Here is a 24,385-nt window from a genome sequence, read left to right as displayed (position 1 = left end):
AAAGCAGTCAGAATCACTCTGACATTGCTGCGCACTTGACGGGCCTTCTTTGGTCTTGGTGACGTGGAATGCTGCCATTGTGACGACTGGGATTTGGTTTCCGGGTCGTACCTGTACACCTAAGACTTGTCACCAGCGATTATGGTGTTGATGAAGTCGGGGTCACCCTTTGTGGAATCCAGCATATCCTGTGAGACTTCAACACGAAGCTGCTTTTGCTCCCCCGTGAGCAGCTTCGGCGCGAATTTCGCCACAACTCTCTCCATGGCCAAATTTTCGGTGATAATGGAATGTGCAGAAAAATTGGTGATGTCCACCTCTTCCACAATTTCTCGGATAGTCACACGATGGTCCCGCGTCACCACAGCGTTCACTTTGGCAATGACCTGGTCATTTCGGCATGTTGATGGCCGACCGGAGCGTGGCTCGCTCTGCACCGATGTGCGACCGTCTATAAGCCAATTGTACCACTGCTTAATCTGTGTGCTGCTCATAGCATTGTCACAGAAAGCCGTCTGAATATTCCGAATGGTTTCCACTTGGCTGTCGCCCATTTCCTGGCAAAATTTGATGCAGTAGCGCTGCTTCTGTCGCTCCGCCATTTTCCTTGCAATAAAAAACCGACGAGAGCACTGCGCACTGCCTCACTCAAACGCTGCGTGCCAGTGACTGACCCTATAGGTAGGCGAGAAAAAATTGGTGCATGCGCACGAAGGTTCAAGGTAGGCTGGTGCAAGCGTGCTTGTTTTTCGCAAAAAAAAATAAAGTCAGATACTTTTCTAACAGACCTCGTATGTCCACTCCGCTCTTCAGGGCTGACGTTGTGAACATGTCGCGCAACCCATTCTTTTAATGGGCCTGAATTCACTCCCACTCGGCTGCAGTATATATACTTGAACCCGTCGACCCCGTGACGGACTCTCTCGACTCGAAGCAATTGAATTCTGTAGGGACGGTTTTTGCGGTGCCTTATTCTTTCTGGATCGTAATGGGTGGTGGTAGCGCCTGCAACGCCTATGGGGATAAACCGCGGACCATTCGTGCCATTTGCCACTAGCCTTGACCTGCTCAGAGAATTCCGAGAACAGTCCCAGATGACCGGCATCGAGAATAAGAGTGTTGGACATTGAACACCATGATTTCTGAACACTGACCCCAACGCTAGCCGGCTCACAGTGTCCACTGCAATGTTTCCCAATGGCGGCTGGCATGTCCGAAAGCCTTCGAGTGTGAGCCATGTTTTTGGCTCACGCTCTTTTCTCCTTGCCTGCCCTTTGCCCTTTCCCTCCCTCTGCGTGGTTACAAACGGCAAACGTGGTTACAAAAGGCACTCCATCATACCCCTGCTGCTTGAACTACGCCACGTTCTACTTCACGCTGGAGCCCGGCTGCCGCAGATTCGCTAAGTCTTTGTTGAGTGATGATCGCTGGAAGTGACCGGGAGTCGACAGCACCATCGTAATTTCCATCGCTCAAGTAGAGGTTCAGCTCTTTCAGCGCCTGGAATCGTATAAAAGCAATCGAATAACAGTAATTGTGAAAATTATTTCCTGCTCTGTCAAATTTGACGAAAAGAAATATATTGAGCTTAGTTCATAATGGCATTTTGAGGTGTCTCCTTTCTTTACGTCTCAAGTTTTGGCATAAACCGCATTTTTTTTTTCACATCTTGGGGGCCAGTTCACTCCAGATAATTCGCTTGAATTTCAGTCGGGGGGGTAGAGCAGCAGCAGCAGAAAAGTGAGAAAAAGAAATCACGCTTCATGGTTGTATCAAGGGTAGTCTATCAACGGTAGTCTACACCGTAGACTCCCGACGTGTATGGGCTGCATATAGCGCTTATTTATCCAGGCATGAGTAAGCGCTACCATCTGTAGAGGCCTTGGGCGTAGTTTCTGGTTAATTTGCGCAGCTCGATAACGCTTCGTTTACCGGTACAGGGAGTCGTATTCGACTACGTGACAACGACTCTCACATGCAGGCCCTGTGGGTATGAGCAAGCTTTCGTCCGCACAATAGCGAATTCGTGCCGTTTACTAAGACAGTTCTGCAAAGTTTGCATAATGAGCGTGTCTTAATTGTGCAACCTATGCCATCAGCTACCGAATCCCGGTACAAAATCCGAAGTCGCCTCTAACATACCATGAACTTCCCTCGAACATCCGTGCTTGTGACAAAGCAGACTCATAGGCCAGTTGATACAACATGCAACTAAAAAGACGCAGTACGAGGCACTGGAAGGGCACAGGGAAAAAAAGTCGAACTTAAAAAAAAAAAACGCAGTAAAAAGGTAGAAAGTGGAGCAGTTACTAACTCTGTCTGCGTTTTAATACTTTTTACTATTTACTACCCTCTTGAAGGTAGTGAAAGTAAGCCCTTCATACCTTTTTAGTATCTATGGTCACTAGTTAGTACCGCTCCTTTAACTCTAAACAAAAATGATAGAATATAATTGATACAGGCTGTTGTGTGAAAAAAATGGTACAGTTGCTTGTTGCCATCACCTCGCATAATTTGTGCATGTAATGCTCATTATGTCTAAGCATAAGCGTGTGATTTACGACCAAGACACTCCGGTAGCTCTAACCGGTGTCGGGAATTAGCCAAATTGAGCATATAGCTTTTTTATTTTTCCAGTGTGCACAAATTTTAGCCAAAAGGAGAGGTGGGACGCGGAGGTAGTGTGAAATTTGTCCCCTCTAGTCGAATCGTGTGGTCGAGCTCGTTGGCGCTTACTGCGGCTGATAGTGGGTTGCGGCGTTGCGAGAGTGAACTAACTATGCTGGCGTACCTGCATGGCGAGGGCCAGGTCTGTGCCGCACCTCCTGGCCGCAGCGCCCTCTTCAGCCGCTCCCCCCGCGAGGAGGAGGGAGCACTCGAATGCGTTGGCCAGGGGCTCCGTGGTGCGCGCCTGGTGGCGGCACCACTGTTCGAGAGGTGAACCCCACTGAGGGGAACGTTCATCTTCCTGGTCGAAGCTCGAGGACGAGAATCGCTCCAGACTCTGCAGGAACAGCGTCAGAATCTGCGTAAGGAGGAGGAGGAAGCCGCTGGAAAACATTGTTTCTTTTTAATGCGGTAGCATTAGAACCCCTACGTCGGAATAATCTGTCCGTCCGTCCGTCCATCTGAAGCCTCGCTTAGCACGTGGCAAAGTGGAGAGAAGTAAATGCCCCTGGGAAGGGAGACGGAAGACGAAGAGAGTGGGAGGTTGCAGGTGCACGGGGGAGAAGGTGTACGGCTTGTCCTACTGTGAGTGACGTATTGGATCACTCCATCCGCTCTGAACTTGACAGCGGCTGCTCAGTGCTGGGGGAACGTTAATTACTAACGCATACTCTTCCGCACCAGTCGCATTGATCACTTCTGTTTTTTTGCTTTGTTTTTTACAGTGACCGCTGTATGAGAGGCACGCCTCTTTGTTTACTGCGTTCAAAAAACTGCCTGAGCTTGAACCCGGCCGAACCTTGTGAGCGATAGAAAAGCCGGTGGGTATTTATAGCGAAGAAGGGTGTGACGCCATGGATACATCATCGCATGACGTTATTTCAGGCGCTGCGATTCTCATCTCTAAAGATCAAAGTGAAAGATCAAAAGACAAAGTCGAAGGTCACATGACTGCTAGTCAGTCGTTATGCTATTTGGTCATTAGATATACCCCCATGCCATAATTTGTATATCATATGGCTACGACAAAATGACAGAATGAAGTCCTTGTTTGACGTTGCTAGGTTTTGAAGGTCACAGCGACAAACCGACGCTAAATCAGAAGTTGTACCTCGTTTAGTATTGCTTTCGCTCTAAAAAGCCAAAAGCATTCCTACAAACGAGCCCGAACTCGCAATCCTTCTTCGGAATCCGGGCCACTGTATAGTGAAAGGACGCGGGTGCAGTTGGCTTAAAGAATCATACTTTTAGTCATGAGACAGATGCCGCTGCCGTGTATGATACGGCCCGTAATAATTCAGATTATTTCAGCGAAAAGCGCAGTGTGTTTCTTGATGCGTACACAAGCGTGCATGCATGCAAACAGGCTTAAGTACCGCAATTTTTAATTCCGTAAAAGTAGTTTTTCTGAGCATGCAGCCTGCTTTAGTAAAAAAAAAAAAAGAATGGCAAGCAATCAAAATATCCGCGACCTCAGGCTTATTGTCTGGAACGAATAAATATTCCCGCTGCCATTTCTAAACGAGCGGTGGGCAGTTGCGTTTGGCAGCTACGGAATGTATTTGAGTGGAACGTGTTGCATCGACGAGTGAGTGTCTATGCGGAACATAATTTTGATTTAGACATGCCGAAAACTCCTGGAACTTCTAGATTCTCTACCACTAAGTCCGTAGCCAAACAGCAAGCAGATGTTAGATTCTCGTAAAGTACAGTGCTTAAAGGAAAGCAAAATGGATATCTTAATATTTATTTTTTAGCATTTGCGGAACTCACGTAACTGAGTTAATGATTTCTCGTGTGTACAGGGTGTTTCACGTAACTTGAGAGAAGGATTAAAAAAAAAGCGATAAACCGCAGCCCGCTGGAACCAACGACACATTGATCGCCATCATGTGGCGCTCCTCAGCATATTTTTTTAATTGTGCTTAATTAGTTATTAACTAAGATGAATTATGCAAAATTTCAAATATTCATTTTAGTGCCAAGACCGTTAAGTTAGGTTGTAGAGGAAATTTATAAACCACCGATCCCGTTTATTGCAGCATCGTATCTGCTACGGTGTCCTTTTTTCCGGCATTTAAAGAAAGCCCGCGAATTATGAAAAAGTACCACGTGACTGCGCTCGTGCGCTACTAGGGTGCCTCGATGCCAGCGCCGCCGTTCAGGGTGGTGCCATCCTTTGACCGCTCCAACGCCGCCTCTCTAGCATGCTCTCTAGCCTCTCTCTCCCTGCGGCGCCATTTTGAGTCACAGCGGTCGGTCGGGCTGGTCTCAGTTGCTTGGTGCAAGCAGCTGAGCTTCCGTTTTTCAAAGCCCAGTGGATGCGGACGATCGGTGGTGGCTTTATTTGCTTGACAGTGCTCTACCGCATGACTGAAGAGCTTGTCAAGTCCAACGAGGCAGCATGACGGGTTTTTGTGTGCCAGTGTGCGCCGGGTCAACGCGTGAAGGCCTACGCTGTTTTCGCTTCCCCCGAGACTCCGAGCGAAGGAAAAAATGGGAAGCTCAAGTAAAGCGGGATCAGCTCTAGAGTACATTGCTTTAAATGTTACACCTCACTGTGCTTTTTTACCACTCTGTCTCGTTCTGCTATTTCGTGGTTTGCACCTTTTTTTTTCATACTTTGTTTTCATGTTTGCGGCGAAGGTTGCACCACACTGTGCACAACAACATTTTTCCCTAAATCTTGTTGAATTATTTCGAGGTTCGAACCCTTTTTCATGCTTTGCTTTTATGTTTTCCTTTAAGGTTACACCCCACGGTACATGCCTCACTTTTCTGTCCCAATGTCTTGCTTGCTTATATTGTAGTTCGTGTTTTTTTCATGACCTGCAATTACAGTTGGCATTAAATGATTAATTTGCATTATCTTTTGTTTTCTTCTCTGTACACTCTGTAAGAGGGTAGGCTGAAAGGCTATGTTACATATTTGTCTTCCTCAGTAATAAAGATCAACTTTTAGGTAGGAGTTATTTTTCAAACAGCCTAACCCATCAGCACACAATTTTGTAGACAGAATAGGAAATACACGATAGCCAACGTTAAAAACCGCGTTTTTTTTAACAAAACCCTCTATGGTCGATTTTTTTCGAAAAGCGTGACTTTTCAATGTCGATTAATTCGATTTCGAATTTAAAATTTTCAGATTTACTGCAGTTTTTTTAATGGCTAAAATCCAATCTTTTTTGAGCAGGTTTACATGCATAGTTTATTAATGAATACCGATTGGCTTGAATAAAATAAATATAAAAAATATATGTAGAATTGTGTTTCACAAACTGAGGAATCGCAGGAGAGCAACCGGTGCGTATGTCCAGGGCGCAAGCGAAGTGTGCATGCGTGCGCACGCAAGAACATTTGGTGGTTGTGCGCCCCTCATAAAAATGAAACGAGTGAGAAACTTCCAATAATCCTTTATGCTATCGCCAACGTTGGGCGATTCGTTTTCTTTGGCCTCGAGAAAGAAAACGCAGGAGCAGTGGCAACGTCGGTGTACGGCGGCATCATTTGTATATACCAGCGCCCGCCCCATAAGCAGATGTAATTGCGCCCTTGTGAGCAATAAACGGCGAGCAACTCGCAGTTACCCTTTGAAGGATTAGAAAGCAGACAGACACCAGTTTTTGCGAGCAGAAGAAGCGGAAACAGCCCGCACGACGATAGCGAAACCACCCGCAGCGCTCGAGCGGCTGACGACACGCGGGCGTTAACAGAACGTGGGAAGTAAAATCCAAAATATCGTGAAAAAAAAAGAGGCAGCAATTTCTTCTATCCGCATGGAGCAGCAGCACCTGCCCGGCAACAGATCTTTAAAATATTAGCGCGTTTTTCAAACCAACAGACGGAACAGTAAATGTTCAACCTCGACCACCTGGGGCTGTAAAATTAAGTCATGCAATTACGTCTTCGACCCTCGGATGTTAAAATGGCTATTATGAGTGAAAAGATACGCAGTGCGATGTTGATGAAAAAGACAGTTCCAGTCAAAAGCATTCTCACGCCCGCCGAAAGTAAGAGGCTCCGTTTGCTCGAAACGCCGCTGAGAGCGCTGCAGTTTGGTAGCGCATAGGGTGACGGCGCAGCGCTGCCATCGAGGCACCCTAGTAGCGCACGAGCGTAGTCACGTGGTACTTTTTCATAATTCGCGGGCTTTCTTTAAATGCCGGAATAAAGGACACCGTAGGAGATGCGATGCTGCAATAAACGGGATCGGTTGTTTATAAACCTCATCTACAACCTAACGTAACGGTCTTGGCGCTAAAATGAATATTTAAAATTTTGCATAATTCATCACAGTTAATTAACCAATTAAGCGCAATTAAAAATATGTGCTGAGGAGCGCCACATGATGGCGAACAATGTGCCGTTGGTTTCAGCGGGCTGCGGTTTACCGCTTTTTTTAAATCCTTGGTTCAAGTTACGTGAAACACCCTATAGTTTTACGTTTATCGATTTCTCGCGTTATCGAGTTAACGGTTTCTCGAAAATCGAGTTAAGGATTTCTCGTGCAGCTTCAAACTTTCAGCAGATGGAGTTCACACAATTCGGCCATCTATATTTATTGAAAAATGAAGGTTGAGTGGTATTGAAAATTGCGATATTGTCAGCTATTTGCAAAAAGAAAAAAAAAGTACATTATGCCTAAATCGCAATGCAAATTCTAGCAGCGCACTTTTTGGCTTTGATGCCACAAATTTCGCGTACATCAGTGCAACGCTGCTTGACGTGTATTCACACGAAGCACCTTTCGCCCGCGCACTAGGCGCCAGGTGACGTTCCACTTCCGCTGTGTGAGGTCCGCTTCTGGCCCACGCACGGAGAAAAGCAGTGTGCATGTCTAATCGGATTATCGACCGCTCTTCTGACCTTGGCCTCTGCAGGTAGCGCATGTCAGGTGGTCATTTCATTACCAGAAGTGCGACGTCACGTGACGCCTGGTCCTCGGTGGTCCGCGGGCCGATGGTCCGTCCTGTGAATCCACCTCTAACGAGTACATCTTCGTGATTCCTTTGCGACTTTGGAAGCAGGGGTTGGCCGCTTAACTTGGGTGTCAGTGGAGGCGCTGGGCGCCGCTTCACGTTGTAGGTCAACGCTACGTCACGCTAGGTACTTGATACGGTAGCTCAACTATGTAGGCTTCCTACCCGACGCCATATGTTTGAATGCGCTTGGAGTTACTCACCCTCATGTCTCTCATGTCAGTCACCTCCTTGAAAGCGAGAGCGAAGAGTGAGTTGCCGAGCAGCACAGCCATCTTGTTCGCTGTTGTCACTGCTTCCAGGTCAGCAGGTTCGCCAGCAGCGGTGGTCACGACGGTGTCGTGTACATCCTGCGCCATCTGCAAGTATGAGACGAAAGAGAAAAAAACATGAGCGCGATCGAAATTGGCTACGAGGCCACTAATTTTATCAACAACGAATGAGTCGTTTGCGTATTCTAAGAGATGCTACGTAAGATATTACGCGATATTCTCAGGTATGTACCGATATTAACGCGTTGGTCCAGTTGTTAGAGAAATCCCCCAAGGTTGAGTAGATTTGTAATAAGGAAGTAATTACTCATTAGTAATTACTCAGACCCAGCCAAAAGTTGAGGAAAGTTATACGGCTCCAAAGTTTCCCTCCTCCTCAGCCATGTGATTTTCTTTACATGTCTGGAATAAATTTGACTTGACTTGGCTTCCACAAAAATTTCGTAGTTGAAAATTCTTCCTGGTCCGGAGTTCGAACCCGAGATCGGGTTCCGGTTTGAAATTCCTCCATGGGCCAGGACGAATTCTTCTACAACTTCGCCTGTCGGTGGTGGTGGTGGTGAAAACTTTTTAATAAACAACAGGAGAGTTTACAGACCAAAAATGGCCCTTTACATAGGTGGAGTCCTTAGTCCGGGACCCCGCTGGACGAGGCCGCTACTCGCGCCCTTTGGACTAGAGTCCTTTGAGACTCCAGCCCCGAGCAGTTGAGCAGGGCTGCCTCCCATGCCTCTCGGGAAGGGGAAGGATTGGGGGGAAGGGAAGGATTCTTTTGACAGGCCCAAACCATGTGGAAGGTATCGGAAACTTCCCCACAGTGAGGGCAGCGCCCATCAATTTTGGGGTCGAAATGTTTCACTATTGCAGGACACAACAGAGTGTTGGTCTGCAAGCGCCTGTCGGGGCGCCATTGAAATCCCTCTTACGGCCGGTTCTCTTACGGCATTCCCCTGCGTTGGCGCTTGCTTGCCATCCGTGCTACCGCCTTATATCCACCAAGTGACTCAAGATAGCGGCTGAAATTTTTGCTTGGTATTTCCCAGTAAGGGATATTTCTACTGCTGAAGGGTCAGAGTTACTGAATGGCGCCCTACGGGAATGTTCGAATCTTGGATGTTGCAGCAGTATGTTGAGCCCCGTGCGCGTATGCGCCGAGTGCTTGTGGCAATAGCGACGGCGCCTTATTGTGAAGTACGGTTGTTTCTCGAACCTCCAAACAGCGCAGGAACGCTGTATGTTCTGTGAAGCTCTGACGCCTCAAACCAGTGTCGAAGATGTGTTCGCGTGGTCTAGCTCAACATCCGAGCTTCACGGAGCATGATGTAACAATAGCGCACAGGGAAAACTAGGGATGGAAAGGAAACGACGCAGACAAGCGCTTGCCTGCGTCGTTTCCTTTCCGTGCCTCGTGTTCCCTGTGCGCTATGGTTACATCATGAACGTTATCCAACTTGCCCAACTTTCGGCTTTCCTTCACGGAGCACCGCCTATACGCATCCCCTGCTGCGCTGTCCGTAAACCTCACTATCATGATAACGGTAGCGACCATCAATATGGCACCGGTTACCATAACGTCATCTGAAAAGATAGCTACAGCCCGATTAGCGCGCTATGTAGAGTATTTGTTCATTATGAGAGCGGCAGGAGAGTCGTTACCATAGTGGCTGCAACCACGGTTTGCAACATAGAACACAGAGAGGCTCTGCATAGAGAGACGTGGTCACAACTGAAGTACTGACACTTAGGCGCAAGCCGTGGCCGTACTCCTGTACACACCCTCCCCACATTTTAGCGCGTCTTATAAAGAGACACGATACGAGTGTCCAACCGTGCTCCTGTGTCCAAGCTCGCACGTCTGCCTTTACTATTAGTCATATCTAGACCATGTCGCCGGCGCGGCTTTCGTTGGCAGAAGGGCGCCAAGTCGAGGTTTGAAGTTCTAGCATGCATATCCATCCTTTTCTCTCTTATTATCGCATCAATTTATTCGTTCACACATTTATTCTTACAGTAAAATGTACAGAGGACAGCGGAAAACCCGTAGCCCCCCCGCCCCCTCCGTCCTCCCCCACACGCACACTCTCACGGACACACGAACACACGCACGCAAGCACGCAAACACACGCGCATACACACGTACGTACACACACAATCATGCAAAAAGTTGTGCATGCGATTTTTAACGTGTCTTTTAGTTCAGATAGGGTTATTGCCAACTCCTAGCCTTTTGTAGTGATTTAGAAGCCATGCGATACATTTCTGAGCATGCCAGGCAGTTGGTACGGCGCTTTGGGATTTTGCTGTGTTCGGTTCCCTTTGCGCGATACGGTAGATTGTTTCGCGGCAAGACTGCGATACCTGAAAGGAGAGTTTGGGTGTGCTCTACGAAAATGCGGTTCGATGAGATTGTAATCTGCGAACACGCGGAAAACACATCTATATAATCGCGTTTCGTAGCGATGCTTTCCTCTATTAATTATTTCAGCTTTTTGCTATTGGTCAAGGCCCGCTTTTTTTTTTCGCCCACTTGCCATAAACGCAGAATTTGGGTTCGCTGTAAACTATAGACCCTGTATAGCATATACAGTAACTCTAACCTTTTAGAAAATTCAGCGCCATCTGGTGTGTGGCGCGCGAACCGCGGTGCCTCCGCCATTACTTGGGCATACGCCTGCCGGACTGCGCTCGGGCCGGATTGAGGAGTACCGCGCCCGGCGAAGCCACAACAAGCGCAATTTTCTTGTTTCTGCGTCCTAGCCATCTTTCTTGACATTGGCTCTCTGCACCAAGCTATAACCACGATGCCGGCATGCTGTTGTGCCTTTTTGCAGCCAGCGTGGCGTAAGAGACGCGCACGGAAACAAGCTGTGTATCCAGAGCACGGAGCGCATGAAGTAGCTGCATGCTTCTTTCTTATCGTCCGTGACCTGTTCGTTCCCACATTAAAAGAAACGATATAAGTATTGCAATAGCAGCGAAAAGTTCTTCCTCTGTATAGTGAGCACAAATATAAAAGTGCCACCTTCGGTGCACTCGAGGACATGCATTGTTTCCGATGCTGGCGGCTGTTTCGGCGCGTCACAAAATGAAAACGTTGCTCAAGCGCGCTTGTTTTGGATTTGCTAGCATCCGCGTCTCAACAAGTTCATAGTGAGTTCCGTGTGCGCGAAAAAGAGCACGACGATGCGGCGCGGCGAGAAGCGCCGTCGGTCCATTCGTTGCGAACCTGCAGCAGACGGCGGCGACGTGGGCGGAGTGCAGCAGCAGCAGCAGCAGCGGTGTGTTTTCGTTGGGTCAGTGCCTCCTAATTAGCCAGCACTCCGGTAATCTGCCACCTTGATCTGAAGTGAGCAAACTATGCATGTGAATACTTGAATAAAAAGGTATCGCGAAAAAAGACGAACACATGAGGAAGACACGACAAACACGAACGCTGTGAATGTGAACAGCTACAACTTGAGTGATTTCGCACTGACGGATAGCGCACCGGCAATGCTGATCGAGCGCCCGTATCCGGATGGACACGCATTTCGCCCTGCAGTGCGCCTGCTCGTAGTCCAGTCCGGTCCAAGTGTAGTTAGCCCTTCTTTATCGACAGCCGATTCGACCGGCAGGATGACACGGCAACGCGCACTGTCGACGGATTGCAGTAAGTCTCGCATACCAGCTTGTAGCTTCACTGAGAGGAGCGGGCGGACAATAGGAGTCCAAAAGCCTTCCCGAAAATCCGCCTGGGGTGATAGTTAGGTCCCTCGACCACTGCAAGTTTTTCGTCATCGCTTTCACAAACGCGACCTAAGTACTGTAGACATGCCACAAGGTCGAAACTGGTGCAAAGGCTGTGCAGAAGCTGCGCGTCTTCTAGCCAAATGTGCCCATAATATGGCGCACGGCGCCGAAGGAAGTTGCCAGACTGAATTTTCTAAATGGTCTATTGAAAGTCATCTAAGGTATTTTCTTGCAGGAACCGTAGGAGGCTCCTGCTCTTATTGTTGTCGGCCAGCCACTTGGAGAAATCCTCCTCCCTTGTCACAATCGGCCCCACTTCCTGCAAAATACGTGTCCTTGAAGCCCTTGTCCCTTGCACTAGTCCACAGCAGGTGGCGAACATCCACCTCTGCAGCCAGTGTGGCACACCTCGGGCAGGTGGTGGGTTCTGCGTCTTCTTGTGAGCCCCATCGGCGTGTGACCGACGGAGTAAAGGCTGGCCCAGCCCTCACCCTTCTAAGGGATGCTTCCTCCAATCTTGATAAGTTATGAGGGAGGAGGAGAGTGCACCAGTTGCACCGCTCTCCCCATCTCGTTCCCGCCCACGAGGGCGGGAGCTAGATGGGGAGAACGGAGCAGGCATCAAAAAGGAGCTTGGTGGGGGCTGCATTAGTGCTTGTAACTTGGTGTGTAAGATTGCCTACTTTTCTCTGCTCAGCGTTCTCAGCATCGTCTTGTGTCCAGAAGTGCGTATATTTCTTTTCTTACTGAGTGCTTGGATCTCCTGAGTGACACATAGTGTCTTTGTCACTTTTTAAGGTTGTTTTGTGGCGGCTAAGGAGTCTGTATAGATATGGGCTTCTGTTATAGACTATTTTATTTATGTCCTCCGTAGCATCGCGGATTGCATAAAGTTCCATCACAAGCGGATCCGGGTGGTCTGACACGTATTCATGGTGTATACGTTTGGTTCTCTGTGTTGTCGGGCTAGTGGCTGCTGTTCTACGGCCTTCTTCTATAGTAGACGCATACGTATACACAATACATGTTCCTGGGCACACATCAAGCAGAGGTCGAGTTCTGAGCTTCTCTTTACGACAAAATTTATTCGTCTTGTTCGTCATAACGGTCGTGAATACCCATGGAGGGGTGTCAGCCTTGCAAGTGTTTGCCCTGTCACCGCATCGTATAAGGATGCTATGGGCATAACGTACTCTCGCTTCTCTCTATTCCTCCCTTGCCTCTCTCTAATTAGTTTTGTCAGCGTATTCAGCTGTGCAAATTCTTGGAGAATCGGAGTGGGGGTAAGTTTTGGTAAGGCCGTGATAGTGCGCATATGCGTTCCAACTCCGCCCATTGTCGCCTCGTCAGTCGTTGGAACTGGACCTGGTAGAATATCCTGAGCTGAAGCACCGATTGTACGTCTTGCCCCTCCTCCCCTAGACGAAATATGTTTGATCAAGTTCAAGGAAGTCGCTGCTGCTTTTTTGAGATATTACGTAGCAAAGGTGCTAAAACTGAACCTTGTGGCACGGCTCCGTTTGAGGTGTAATTACCGATCTGTTGTCCGTTTATCCGGACAGAAAATGTACTGTCCGTAAGCAGATTATGTACTGATTTTATGACCTTTATTCAACATTTTGTCAACAAGAATACAGTGTTGAAGGGAAACGTGGCCAAAAAGCCAAAGTAAAGGCTTGGCTAGGGCTAAGCACCCTTGCCAGGAACTAGCAGCGGGAAATATTTTAATGTCTCATAGCAGCAGTGAGAAATTACTGACGCCAGTAACACAAGTATGATCTGACATATCTGATCAACACTTACAAATGCGGTCATGGTGTTTACACGGAAAATGCATTTAATATTGAACAGCCTTAAATGAACAAGGACAGGGACAAGGTCAAAGAACGCGTTCACATTCACTTGTAGATTGCATGCAATACATACAGGCAAACATGCAAAATGCATTGCAAATAAGCACGCAGCAATCTAAAAGGATCAAGGATACATTAAAAAAAATCATGTGCACGCACAGCTAATCGAAAAGGAATTGAAAAGTTAATTAATGACGCGTTTATAAACGTTGGGGAATGCCCATACGTTTTATGTTTTCAAAGATCTTGGCATGTAACACGTTGTCGTATGCCTTCGCCACGTCGTTAGCCACCACAGTGCTCACAAGGTGGCTATGAGGCGACACATGTATGACCTCTTCAGCCAGTATAGCCAACCCAGTTTCTGTGCCAAGGCGTGTACGGAGGCCAATTAGTCGGCCATGGTATTTTTGTTCGTTTTCCAACCACCACAATACGCGTGTGGGAGCCGGCAACAGACTATGGTTTCTAGATATCAGCACTAACCATGTCACGAGCGTTACTGGGCGTGAGGACATGCAGTGGCGCTGTCTCTCGGCAGACCCCGCGTGACGCTACAGAAAGCGGATCACAAGTGTGGCTCTCCTGCTTTGCAGTGTGTCTCAGTTTTCGAGTTTATGGCTTTGTGGTCGTGTTTATTGTCAACTGAAGCATTAAATCGACCTTTCGGCAACGAGGCGCCTCACCCATAAATGAACTGTCACAGAATGACACGCCAAGTCATGTCCGCCGCTAAAACGGCGCAGCGGTCAACATTCCCTGGCCGCCATTCAGCGTAGGTGAATGTATGGATAGACCATAATACAGCTATAGCGTGAACAAGTACAGTTAGGCGAGTTATAGTTAAGCAAGAGGCGCACTAACGTAAGCGTATACTGGATTTATCGGATGCGTGCTTGGCAGACGCAATGAAAGCTGTGCACCCAAGGTTTGGACGCTCATTTGCTACAGCGCGTGGTAAGCTGGCACCTGGTATGCGTCCGCGCTAGACTGTCTCTGAAGGCAAAAAAAAAAAAAAAAAGACAGCGCTATGGCAAGAGACGAGGAAGAAGAAACAACCAGCGCTGTTCCTCGTCCTTTGTCGTAACGCTGTTTTCTTTTTTGCCGAATTATGTACCAACTAGCCCAATTCTCTATTCCTCTAGAATGTCTCCCCTCTCCTAGAACTTTCTGATGACACATGATTGTTTCGTAAACTTAAACAAGATATGGATCTGTTGAAGGTTGTTGCAAACATAAGACAAAAGAAAGCAGGCACGTGCAACGTGACCTCCTCGTGCCGATGCTTGGCAGACGCGTACTCAATCCGGTGTGGGAGTTCGTTTGGAGGCTGGCTTGACCGGAAGGCACTTTTGTGTGCATTTATTTTATTTTACTTTGTGCGCATTGTATGCTATTAAATCTCCGAAGCAGGGCCAGAAGACCTAATTGTGTGCTGTGGAGCTTATTCCTAAAAACGTCCGTAATTTGAAAAGGTTTTGATGTATCTTCGATGCTGGTCACTGACTAAATCATCGTGCCTACCTGCTGCATCTGGGCGACGCTAACCAGTCGCCTCTTGTTTGTTATGGCCAACTCGACGTCGTCGCTCTTTGGGGCACCTTTTTTCCGAATCCTTGTAAACAGGTGCGCCAAGGTGCCGACTTCTCTGTAACTCGACTGCTTCCCGATGAGCAGGTTCCTGTACGAAGCGAACAAGGGTATTGATGGAATATTACAAGCATGCACGTGCAATGTCATTCTGTCACTCGCATCGTTTCCATTGCAAAGCCATTCTGTCGCCAACAGCAATGTCATTCTGTCGCCAACAGCGTTTCCATTGCAACACATGATACTGCTGTTCTCCGTGTCATCCTGCCGTGATTAAAGTCAGGCCTACAAGCTAACAAACGGGTCGACTCTCGCGCTCCAAGGGCACGCTAAGTGTGACATCCCATCCATTTGCGAGAGAGGGGTAGATATGGCAGTGTATTCATTGAAAGACTGGAATTTTATCGTATGCTGTTAAAATTTCCTGAGTTTGATTTTCCGCCCACTAATACTGGTCGCGGAATGCATGATGTTATGGGTAATTTTAAAGGTACGAATGAAAAGATGTAGTGCAGCGGGGGGCTTTAATGTCGTTGAGGACAAAGTGAGCCCTGTTTATGGACGTTGAGACCTATACGGGTGGCGGTGAAAGAGGGCGTCGGGCGACTATTCCGTCGCGAGTACACATTTCGGATTGTTCGGATTAGCACCCTGGTCGAAGAAATCGGTCCGCTGGTCAACGGAAATTATCTTGCGCTTTCGTTTTCAACCGCTGTCACTAATCTATACCTTGTAACACTAGCAATCGATGCCGTCAGTCACACCAAAAACACTCTGCTGAAAAGCCAAACCTCGCGACCGTGCCGCGAAAACCGAAACTAAACTGTGCACGTCACCTGAAAAACAGCGTGCTCGCAGCGAAGAGGTTGGGGTACATGGGGACTCCATTGACCTCGGCAAATCTGTCGAGGCGCACTGTGGAGCATGGCACAGTAGGGGTGACGGCGCCTCATGTTTGTCGCGCTGAATCCAACGAATCATCCGGAGAAACGCCCCGTACGGGCCCCTCTTAATTTGCGTTTCTGCAGAGCGGTGATGGACAGGGCGGGTTAGGCGCAGTAATTTAAGTTTGCCATATCGAATAGCTAGGGAACTTCAGCACTCCGTTACGATATATAGGCGATGTACTATAGGTCGAAATGGTCAGTGAGGTTCACCTGCGGCTCGTTATACCCCGCTGTACGAAAATTTTACTTCGTAAAAACGGTACATCAGATAGATATGGCATTCTTTGGGAGTTTCCAAGGGGAGTAGCTACTTGTTTGTTATATTCATTATTTCGTTATAGCGTGGGTTGAGTGTAAAACGCGGCGCGGCTTGGTTTTTTGAGTAACTGGCTGAACATCTGGAATACTGCATGCCGAGCAGTGGCTGCATCACTTAGATTTTACTCAAGGTAACTAGTTGAGAGGAAGCGTCCTTGTCCTATTTTTAGTAACGCGACTCCCAGAGCCCAGAAGGACAAAGTGAGGTTTAACTGCTGTGGGACTACTGGTTTAAAATAGGGAGTATCAACTGTACCGCACAGGGCCTGACCATATATAATTCGGTGAAGGTTATAGCAATGCCGACAGCGAACGGAACACCACAAAGACCAAGAGAGGCATAGCTTTGACGATAGCTCGTTTACGAGAAGAAACAAGCAGTCCTTACACTTCGGCGAAGAAGACCTGGGAAAATGTATCATCTCAAAGAGCATGGTGATTCACATGTGTACTAACTATACCTGCTGATCGGCGAGCTCCGTGCGGCAGTTTCCAGCATGTGGCGCTCTGCATCTCCTGGTCCAAACATGGCAAGCAAGTCCTCCACAACGGGGTCCCCGGTGCGTCCAAGTAAGGCGTCGGCCCTCGCGATGGCCGCTGCAAAGCGGCCCACGTGCCGATGGCTGGGCTGACCGATCGTCGTGGCTAGTATGGGGCGCGTTTTGAGGAAGTGTGCCGTCGTACTCCGGAATATAAGCGCCAGCGGTGGGTTATGAGCCATGTTGAATCGACGCTCAACTAGCAGCAGAAACGGCCGCTGTCTCGGTGTGTCTTGTTCATCGACTGGTGCCAAGTACCTGAACGAGCTGCGAACCTGCGATGCTCCAGTGCCTGTTGTTTTTCAGGAGGTAACGTCTTCCATTGCCAGGTGCTGCCGGACAAGTCGGCTACAGAGTGTTGTATACGTGGTGGGAATATATTCCCGTCAGCGGCGGCTAATGCTGCGGGCTTTTGTTATGCTGCTGGAAAGAGTTTAATTATAGGCCATGATATTTTTACGGATGCTCGCGTATCTATCTGCAGCTGCGGTTGCCGCGATGTCGCTTGCGGTTTGAACAGTGACAACGGCATGGCTTGCATACCACGGAGTAATATCGCGGTTCTTTGCACGCCAGCTTTCACTGCATGCCGCCTGCCATTCTTTTTTTTTTTTTTTTTTGCTGCAGCGCCTGGCTGAACGCAAACTGTTTCGGGGGGCTTCTAATAACAAACTACGGGATCACGGGCATGAGCAAAGCGTCTGTCCTATGAGGAACAAGGTGACAGTTACCAACTGTCGGCCGCAGTAACGAGAAGATTAAAAAAGATGAGTCTTCGTGCGCTATTTAGATAGTGCGCTCTTAAGAAAAGGTCGGAGAATTTTCACTAACTAGCTATACTAACCAGATACTCACAAACTACTACCTTTTTAGTAAATGGGGGTAGTAAAAGTTGAACTAGTGAAAGCAGCTGCCGAAGAGCACTACAGTCACAAACTGAATTGTAGTAGTATTTACTAATAAAATGCGTAGACTGTTTTCGCATATGCAGCTAGGTTCTTAGCATTTTGTGTTGGCTGTTCTTGTTAAATTTTTGTGCATTAGAAAAATAAAAATGTATACGTTCAGTTTGACCCTTGCGTGACTCCAGTGAGAGCTATCAGAAAGTGCTGGCCGTATATCATACACTTTGGCTTAGCCATATGTGGCATTACATGCAAAAATCATGCGAAGCGTGGCATCAAACAACCCTACCGGGCAAGAACAAAGGCTCAGGATGCAAGAAAAGCAAAAATCAGAAATGGTCACACAAGCGCGACACGCGCACTGCGCACGCAGGGATGAATATTTCCCCATCTCATATACTCCGTAAATCTGGCTCTCAATGTGGCTCTTAATTATGAATTGCGGCTGTAAAAATAGGTTAGTCTACCTAACCGCACGACGCTACAGAACTGGTTAGTTACAAAATTATTTTATTCACAGAACAGTCTGTGTCAGTTATCTTCGACGACTTTATTTTGGGGTTAAATTAAGGAACAGTTAACAACCAGATACTAACTAGAGACCATAGATAGTAAAAATGTAGGAAAGGATGACCTTTACTAATTCCCTTGAAGAGCGAGTGAATATCTCGTAAAACCTTAGTGAAATGCAGAGTTAGTAACTCCTGCAGTTGCTGCCTTTTTACTACCTTTTTTTTTTACTAGTGTAGGGCTTGGAAGCGCAGTCAGCCTCCCTTTTTTATTTTTTTGATAACCAGCATCATCGTACCAATTTTTTTTATTAGTTCTTTTAAATTATCTTTTTTTATTTTGCCATTCTTTATTAGAAGGCTGAACATTCGCTCCGGGTCGGATTCACTAACTGCATATTCTAATCGGCGATCCAGAGCATCGCTCTGAATCCACGAAGGAGCAGAAGATCCGCCCCTTAGTCGAGAAATTCAAAACGCCGATTGAATACCAAAAATAGCGCTGCTGGCTGCGTTGGACAAGGCGGGGTGATCCGTTGCGGAGCGAGTTGCTCCTGATCTACGATAGGAATCCCGTATTTGGATCCAAATCGCGCACTGAAACTTGAGTTTGGCGGTCGGTCGGTTGGTCGGTCGGTCGGTTTATGGGGTCTAACGTCCCAAAGCGACTCAGCCTATGAGAGACGCCGTAGTGAAGGGCTCCGGAAATTTCGACCACCTGGGGTTCTTTAACGTGCACTGACATCGCACAGTACACGGCCTCTAGAATTTCGCCTCCATAGAAATTTGGCCGCCACATATGAGGGCATGAACTCATTAAAGCTATTGCATCATACCCTTCCGATTTCGCCTATCTTTGTATTAAGCGTGCTTGACCTTGAAAACCGAGCCTCTAACCGAAATCGAAGTGAAAACCGAAATGCTAACGCACCTTATTCGCAATTGGCCTAACCACGCTAAATCGTACGCCATTTTTCTGATAAAAAAGAGTTTCCCTTTACTGAGAACTAGTGATTACATGTTACGTGTTTCAAACTCTGTTGATCCTGACGGTCGCAGGTTGTCCTAGCTAAATGTAACCAAGCTTTTAAAAAACACGGGGCGTCCTAGCCGTCTGAAACCAAACGAGGGTTGTTTAGAGTCGCGTGACCTAGTCTGCAGTATTTTTTCGTTCTTCAAGGTTGGCTAATTAGTCAAGCTTAATTAACTAGCTTTTTAATTATTGACTTGAGGAACAAAGTGTCAATGGAAAAGTTGTAGATCGCTTCTAGAAACAGCTTACTGAGACATTTGCAGCAAAGTAATATTTACGTAAAGTAGTTTTTTTACCGGCCTTTAACCACAACCCGCAAAATAAGAAAAAGCTTCCACATGACAACTGTGCCACTTCAACGTCCCAAGACGCGCCTTAAAGAATAAAATTCGTTATTCTGAAGTCCTCTCCTCGATGAGACTTTCGGTGCACATTGGGGCAGAGAAGTGAGCGAGCAGCTGGTCACGTGACAACTTTCTTTTAAGGCCAATAAATGAAGCTACGTAAATCGTAACTTGACGGAAACAGCACTACTAGCGGTTTTGCGAGGTGATGGTTTTGCGGTGTGAGGAGGCTTGAATGCTCCTCCGCAAAGTCAGCACTCCTCATAATCCGCCCGCGGCGCGTCCCTACCGCCCCCATCACGATTTACCTGCATGACACTCCCATACCGCAAACACCTACCGTCCGCATTCTTGGCCTGCATTTGCAGGACATGGGGAAAAACAACCTTACCCTGAAAGCACTAAAACAGTCCACTTACTCCGTCATCCATCTTCTTAGAAGGGTTTCACGTTCACGAGCCGGCCTTGACGAAGCAGACAATCTCAAGGTGCTGCATGCCTTTGTGCTTAGTCGCATTCTTTACGCCACTCCTTACCTGAACCTCTCCTGCGCGGATAAAGATAAGATCAATGCTCTAATCTGCATGGCTACCAAAGCAGCGCTCAACTTACCAAAGAGCACTAGCACGGACAGGCTCTTAAAATTAGAAACGCACAACACTATACAAGAATTTGTAGATGCATATCGCTACACACAGTACCTTTATCTGGCTGGCACGGAAACCGGACGCTATATACTGGATTTACTGGGAATTCGCACACCCGCACACAGTATAGACTTCATCTCTCTCCCTCGCGTTATACACACCGCGCTAATACTCAAACCCCTTCCTAAGAATGTCCACCCTGAATACCATCAGTCCCGCCGAGTGGCGCGAGCCAAAGCTCTCCATAAAGAATATGGCACTTCAGAGGATGTGCGCTGGGTGGACGCCGCGTGTGGTCCAGACCGTTCAGTAGCTGTGGCTTGCCATCCAGCAGCCCCCCCCCCCCCCCCCCCCCCCGCTTACCTATTTCATAGACCCCACCCTGTACCCCGAAAGAAGCAGAGGAAGCAGCTATAGCAATAGTCATTGCCCAAAACCGATGCAGCTTATATAGTTAGTGATTCCAAAACAGCCATTCTTAACTTCGCCCGCGGACGCATGCATCCCCCGCGTGGCAGATATAGAGAATGTGTGCCCTAAATTCCGATAGGCGTATTGAGCTCGTGTGGGTGCCGACTCACTATAGCAATCCCGGAAATGGGGCCGCCGATAACGTAGCCCGAGGACTTATTTGCCGGGCAGATGACGACCTCAGCCGGGATTTCTCGAGGGAGCGGGCACACACGTTCTCAGAACTGACTCAACAAGCCCGGCTTGCCCATCGACTCTATCCCCCTTCCCACTACCGCCTATCACACTCCCAACAAATCCTCTGGAGGCGACTCCAGACCCGAACTCTACCTACCTCTTCGCTTCTATCCTACTTCCGCCCCGTTCCCCCGAGTGCACTCTCTGCGGAGAATCGCACGCCACTCTGGACCACATCCTCTTCGGCTGCCCTGCCGATCGTCCCCCGCAGAGACAGCTCACCATCGGAGCATGGGAGGAATGGGAGGCCCGCCTTGCGTCACAGGACCCGGACACGCAACTTCGCTTTGTGAACCGGGGTGCCCGTGCCATGGCCCTACGTGGCCTGGACACATGTGCGTAATGTGAGGGCTGTGTGGTGGCCCTGAGACCTTGCACGGTCCAAACTCGCTTGCATAATAAAGTTTTCCATCCATCCATCCCAGTCCTCCCGAGTTGGGTTGGGGATGGGAGAAATAGCCGGATTGGAGGAGCAGACCCACACCATGTGATAGGTGTCCGAAGACACCACTCTACAGTGCGGGCAGCTGCCGTTAAAGGAGGGGTCAAAATGTTTTAGTGCTGCTGGGCACAGCAATGTATTGGTGAGAAGGCGGAGAAGGAGCCGCTCATCCGCCTTCTTGAGGCCTTTACATGGGCGAGGGTAAAGGCGATGTCTGTATCTTGATAGTAGGTTGCAATATCTTTGAAGGTGTAGACCGGATTAAAATCGGGTTCATGATCGGGTGGGAAGGAGAAAACAGCCCGGTGAGAGAGCGCGCGGGCGGCTGCGTCTGCTGCCTCGTTTCCTGCCAACCCCTGATGAGCAGTGGCCCATATAAGGTAACGGTGTGCGAGGTCCGTATGCGGTATGCAATTTTGGTAGATTCGATAGGCTTGGAAGGGATTGCAGCCTTGTTCGACGTTCCGACAGGCCCCTCGCGAGTCGGTGATTGTGTATTTTGAATTGGAATGTGAGGCCGCGAGAGCAATCGCGACCTCTTCTGCGTGTGTTGCACTGCGGGCTCTGAAGGTAAGGCCGTTAACGCGTTGCTGTTGGGAACTACCGCGACCGTTTACCATCCCCCGTGGTGAGGGCCGGAGGCGTCCACGTAGTTACACCTTTTTTGTTGCCATAATGTCGGGCTAGGGCTTCCGCTTGTGCAAGACGCCGACCATTATTATCTTCGTGTGACATGTTGGCTGGAAGAGGTCGGACATGGAGGGCACATCTCCACATTTCTGGGATGGCGACCCGACTCCGTTAGCGACAAGCCCGTGAACTGGTTCGTAATGTGCGCCTTCCGGAGCTCCTGAAAAGTATTCACCACCACAAGGGCCATAAGCCGGCTGTTTGAAGTAGTGATGGGGAGGTCCAGGGCACGCTTAATAATTTTGCGAAAGGTGACCTCACAGGCGTACTCATCTTGTTTCCGTAGGTGGAGATAAGGAGTCGAATAGAGAATTCGACTGGTTACGAAGGCGTTTGCCAGCCTGCAAGGCATCCTTAGTTCCTTACTTCAACATGCGTTGGCGTGGACAACGCTATGGCAAAAACACGGCACTATAGAGCAATACGCTTTGGCGTTGACAACATCGCCGCAGAAACGCGCCACTGGAGCATAGGCCGCCGGCGCACATTGGGTGAATTGGCATTGGCGATGAAAAAGTCGAAGAAGCGCATAACTCGTTCCCTGGATCAGTAGACGCCCCCATCGCGCTTTCAAGCGCTTTTCATAAGAGATAAACGTGCGCGGATGTGTGAAAAAAAAAAAAAGAATTACCGTGTTCAAATTTGCGCAGATGAGACGTGCGTCGCGTCAAACAGCCAATACCGGTAGCTGACCCGAATGAAAATTCAAGCGAAAATCGGAAGCGATGATTGCACATTCTTCAAAACATCCACCTTGTGCGGATCCTGCATCCAAACATTTATCACCATTTATAATTTGTCCGCCGCTATCTGCAGTCTGCTGAAAATTTCGAGATATCATAGAGCAGAACATGAAGTGGAAGTAAAAAAGGTTTTAATGCGATTTTAAAGTATTTTACGTGACCCTGTTTAGCTTGACGTGTCCAGTTTTTTCTTAATGCGAAAACATTATATATGCCCCATTATGTCATCCGCCACATGTTGCCTTCCATGCACGAAATTCCTTAGTGACGTCAGCATGCTCTCGCGTGACGTCAGCAGCAGACCATAAGATAGTGACGTCTACAGCAAAGAAGAAAAGTATAATTTCTTCCAACGGTGCGGGAAATTGAAGAAGGTAGTACCTTCGGACTGCGGGGAAAGCATGCAGCTCACAGGCCTCAAAACCGCGTCCCTTCTTGGCGAATAAAGGTGAACTGGGTTAGTACGTTTTCTTATTCAAAGTATGGAAGTAATGTTAAGTGCTCTCCGTAATTTTCTTTTGTTTTTCAGCTGGCTAGCGTACCATGCTTTCTGGCTCCATGGCTGCTATTTTCTTTGCGTTTTGCTCCTGTGTTTTGTTGCATTTAGTTCAGCTTTCTTCTAACTGTGAGGTGCGTTTCCAGAGGCGAAGCAAATGATAATGGGAAAATTGTCTGCTCGTTTCTTTTTTTTTTTTTGCTTCCAATTTCCTTCTACTGCTTGTCCTTTTCGTGGCAGTTACTGAACATGCTGTCATCGTTTATTCAAATTTAATCAGTCTGTGACATCCTTGATTGCAGTAAATAATCGCAAGACCAGTTCGGGATTCGTACGTCCATGACGTGAGCACAGAAACAAACGCTCTCGTGAGGTGAGCGTGCGCTGGCCCGTAGTTAATATTCCGACGTAGGCTGGCTGTTGCAATATGTGCTGCAGCCGGTTTCGCCTGCTTTTGACGAGTTTAACGCATCTGTAATATATAACTGCAGTTCGCATTTCATGTGACAACATGCCTCGAAGCACAGTAGAATCGACGTCATGCTGCTGTTGCGATGAAGCAATGCAATCAGTGACAGGTATATATAGGTGTATGGGGTTTAACGTCCCCAAAGCGACACATGGGATTACGAGGGATGCCGTAGTGGAGGTCTCTGGAATAAATTCGACCACCTGTGGCACTTTAACGTGCACTGCTATCGCATGCACTGTACACGGACGCCTTGAGTTCGGCCCCCGGGGCCGGTATCGAACCCACGTCCTTGGGCTCATCAGTCGAGCGCCGTAACTATTAAGTGCACCTCGGCGGGGCGTACAATCAGTGATGTTGCAGCACAAATAAATTAGCAGAATAAGGATATCAACACAGCGACTGCGATGAAACAAGCAGGGAGAAAATTTGAAGCGGGGTAGCAGACGATTTTCTCATGATTCTTTAGGTTGTCTGCGCCTTGCGCCGCTATTTCTTTTGGTAT

At 48.2% G+C, this 24,385-nt stretch overlaps 2 protein-coding genes across 3 annotated transcripts in view; both read right to left on the bottom strand.

The window, feature by feature from the left end:
* The window catches only part of LOC149340447 (uncharacterized), a 43,413-nt gene extending 41,767 nt beyond the window's left edge, over positions 1–1,646 (bottom strand). The window contains exon 1 of one of the 2 annotated variants that reach the window (XM_089549221.1): positions 1,342–1,646. The gene's annotated coding sequence lies outside the window, so the exon portion shown is untranslated. The remainder of the gene's footprint in view (positions 1–1,341) is intronic. The other variant, XM_089549220.1, reaches the window with a different exon arrangement.
* The window catches only part of LOC149340445 (uncharacterized), a 69,098-nt gene that overhangs the window by 10,485 nt on the left and 34,228 nt on the right, over positions 1–24,385 (bottom strand). Inside the window, exons 6-8 of the mRNA XM_089551128.1 lie at positions 7,850–8,005; positions 2,792–3,025; positions 1,175–1,291 (exon numbers count right to left, since the gene is read on the bottom strand). Coding sequence (XP_089407254.1) covers positions 1,175–1,291; positions 2,792–3,025; positions 7,850–8,005 — 507 coding nt within the window. The remainder of the gene's footprint in view (positions 1–1,174; positions 1,292–2,791; positions 3,026–7,849; positions 8,006–24,385) is intronic.

The sequence above is a fragment of the Amblyomma mixtum genome, chromosome 6, assembly GCF_055824585.1.
Source record: "Amblyomma mixtum isolate Tamu chromosome 6, ASM5582458v1, whole genome shotgun sequence".
Lineage (NCBI taxonomy): Eukaryota > Metazoa > Arthropoda > Arachnida > Ixodida > Ixodidae > Amblyomma > Amblyomma mixtum.
Note: the sequence above shows the minus strand (reverse complement) of the source record. Positions and strands in the feature narration are given on the sequence as shown.